Consider the following 2,625-nt stretch of genomic DNA (forward strand, 5'->3'; position numbering starts at 1 on the left):
ACTCCGTTGAGTATGTCCGCCTACGAAGAGAAGAACAAGCCAATATGGTCGTGCTCTCAGATGCTGAAAAATATGCAAGGGCTCAGGCGCTCTTTGAACCCGAGGTAGAATCGCCGACTGGGCTATCTACTGTTTCTTTTTATCAACAAATGGCCAAGTGGAAATTTCTTATTGAGAATGAAGTTGGTCAAACAGGAGCCACGACGCTATCCCCCGAGGATGGCTCAGCTGGTGTGGATACTGAAAGCGATTCCGATAGCGTTTTTGACCAGCTAGATTAGATTGATCTTCTGGCTGAAATGGACGTTGACCAGGATCTGGAAATGAAGCACGAATCGCTTGAACATATAGCTCGTGGCCAGAACGAGGTAAAACAAACAAGCGATGACCCTCTTAAAGAAATTTCCGATGACTTTGAAGTGGCGGCGACACAGAATTCAGCAAAGACTGTTACGTCAGACGTGAAGAACGGCGATAGCCTCAAAGGTCTGTCAACTAAGATCGTGCGTGATGAAGCGTAACTTAAGCTGAAACCAGATTCCGAAACTCGGTGTGTAAAAGTGCTTCGATTGCCACCTCCAAAACCCCGAGCCCGAAAGAAACTGAAACAAGGATGGATCACACCTCAGCCCAAGTTTGCGGCAATTTAGATGTCATCGGAGGTCGCCACGACTTCTGACTCAAATCATACAATGGGCTAGCTTTTGTCCAAATGTGCAGAGGGTTTCAAATGTACTCACCCAATACCCAGTTAGGATGACAGACAAGTTTTTACAAACTTGTCCTGTTACTTGTGAGGTTGCGCATCAAGACAGCGAGAACAAGGTCATTGATCAACCTTTTGTTATTCCAGAAGCTTTACTGAAAAAAGCTGATGCGGCGTTTCAGCACAAGTAGGATTCACTCGCGAAGAAAGAGGAGGATGCCCCTAGGGGCTTGCTGGTTTCGTTTGGATCGAAAACCCTTGCTCTGTACAGGTATGTGGAACCTTTTGTTGTCGTATTAAGGGGGCTTCACTAGAAATACGGGTGCTCCATTTTTCTCTTTTTAATTGTCTCTGTCTCACTTTGCAATTTTGCCTTAGTTTTTTATCTCAACAGAATGAAGCAGTTCTACATACTAAAGGCAAAAGCAAGGGGGTTTATTGAAGATACAAAGTGGCCCAAGCAAGAGTGGCGCACAGGTTAAGCCCACCCTGTCGAACCCTTCTCGTTGGAGACAAAAAAACAAGTGGATTGCTGCATTCTGATAGTGCAAGAATGCATGAAGCGCTGGCGAAAGATGTTCTGAAGAAGTACTCTTCACTACGCTCATGACCATATTGAAGACTAAGTCGGGGTCTTCCTTTATCAAATTTATTGATGTTGCTGCTGGATTACCCCGCGACGTGATGATGAATGATGCAGTGATCGATATGGGCATCAATAGGTTTGCGGATTGTGTCGATGGGTGTGTAGCGCTGTCCTCGCTCATGGTATGGCCTAATTATCCAAAGCTATGGCTGTCTGAGACACCGTTCGTGATTCTACCACTACATCTTCGCATATTACACTGGGGTGTTGTCATTGTGAAGGTGGCATTCCCTACGACGCTAAGAGTTAGTTTCAGCGAGCCGCCCCACCAGCAGCGATATCAGGCAGAAATAATAAAATGTGTGGAAGGACAAGTTGCTACCGTATTTGCAGAATTGACATTCAGAAAGTGGAGCCAAGGGGTCATTCCCGAAAGATATTATTAAGAGGTGGGTTAACAAACCTGCGCAGCCCGACGGCCCAAGCTGCGGTCTTATGATTCTTGAAATGGTTTACGCGTTCGTGCGTAACGCCCACAGGTTCAAGCGTCATCGTATCACGGAGGCGTACACACGAATTATGAGATTGAGACATGCGTGGCTACTGTTGTGCACAAGAAAGAGGGCTACGCCTCGTGAAGATAACATTAAGAAAATGCAGGAAGCAGATGAAGCAATTAGCAAGGTTATGTCAGCAAAATGAGCAAGAACTCAACAGGCAGCAGTGAGATCATAATTTTAAAGAAAAAAATCTGCACTCTTCATACAAACTCTGAAAATCCGATTGTTAATCATATGCTACTGATTCACTGCGCTGAAGGATCACGCCGTAGTAGCCTGACCACTTGCCCCAGCAGAACTCCATAAGATGGAGTGTATTCACTTCGCCCAGGGGTCTCTCCGACGCTTACAGTCAGCTCGTTGATTGCCTCTGTTTCTCGTACAAGCATCTCTTCGAGCTCCTCGCGAGCGAACATCAGGTCATTTAGCGCCTCCGTGATTGTGTGCACCTTGTCTTGAAGCTGTTGAAGATCGTGGGCTCTGGAGCGCAGGAGCTCACGTACCAATAATTGCTGATCCATGCCGACACTCTTCTTCGGCTTGCGCTTGTATTTGTCAGCTTATCTTACAAGAAACTGAAAATTCGATACGTCCCTGTTGTAAAACCCTCACTGGCGATGTCACTATTGTGAAACTTCGCCTCTTTACGCTAAATTGTTAGTAATCTATTCTCGTTATTAAGGGTGTAAAACTGGAGCCGCAGTGCGATAAGGGAATGGTGCTTTAACGCCATTCGTTGTGTTCTTACCCCAGTCTCCGATTACGCTGATATA

The 2,625-nt window shown here is 45.9% G+C and overlaps 1 protein-coding gene across 1 annotated transcript; it reads right to left on the reverse strand.

The window, feature by feature from the left end:
• Positions 1-2,097: 2,097 nt before the first annotated feature.
• On the reverse strand, positions 2,098-2,373 carry PITG_06029 (uncharacterized protein; the record flags this gene model as incomplete). Its single annotated transcript, XM_002998193.1, has 1 exon — positions 2,098-2,373. The coding sequence occupies one exon, from the start codon at positions 2,371-2,373 to the stop codon at positions 2,098-2,100; it is 276 nt and encodes a 91-aa protein (XP_002998239.1).
• Between the last annotated feature and the right edge of the window lie 252 nt (positions 2,374-2,625).

Source organism: Phytophthora infestans, genomic scaffold (genome assembly GCF_000142945.1).
Source record: "Phytophthora infestans T30-4 supercont1.9 genomic scaffold, whole genome shotgun sequence".
In the NCBI taxonomy this organism is placed as follows: domain Eukaryota; phylum Oomycota; class Peronosporomycetes; order Peronosporales; family Peronosporaceae; genus Phytophthora; species Phytophthora infestans.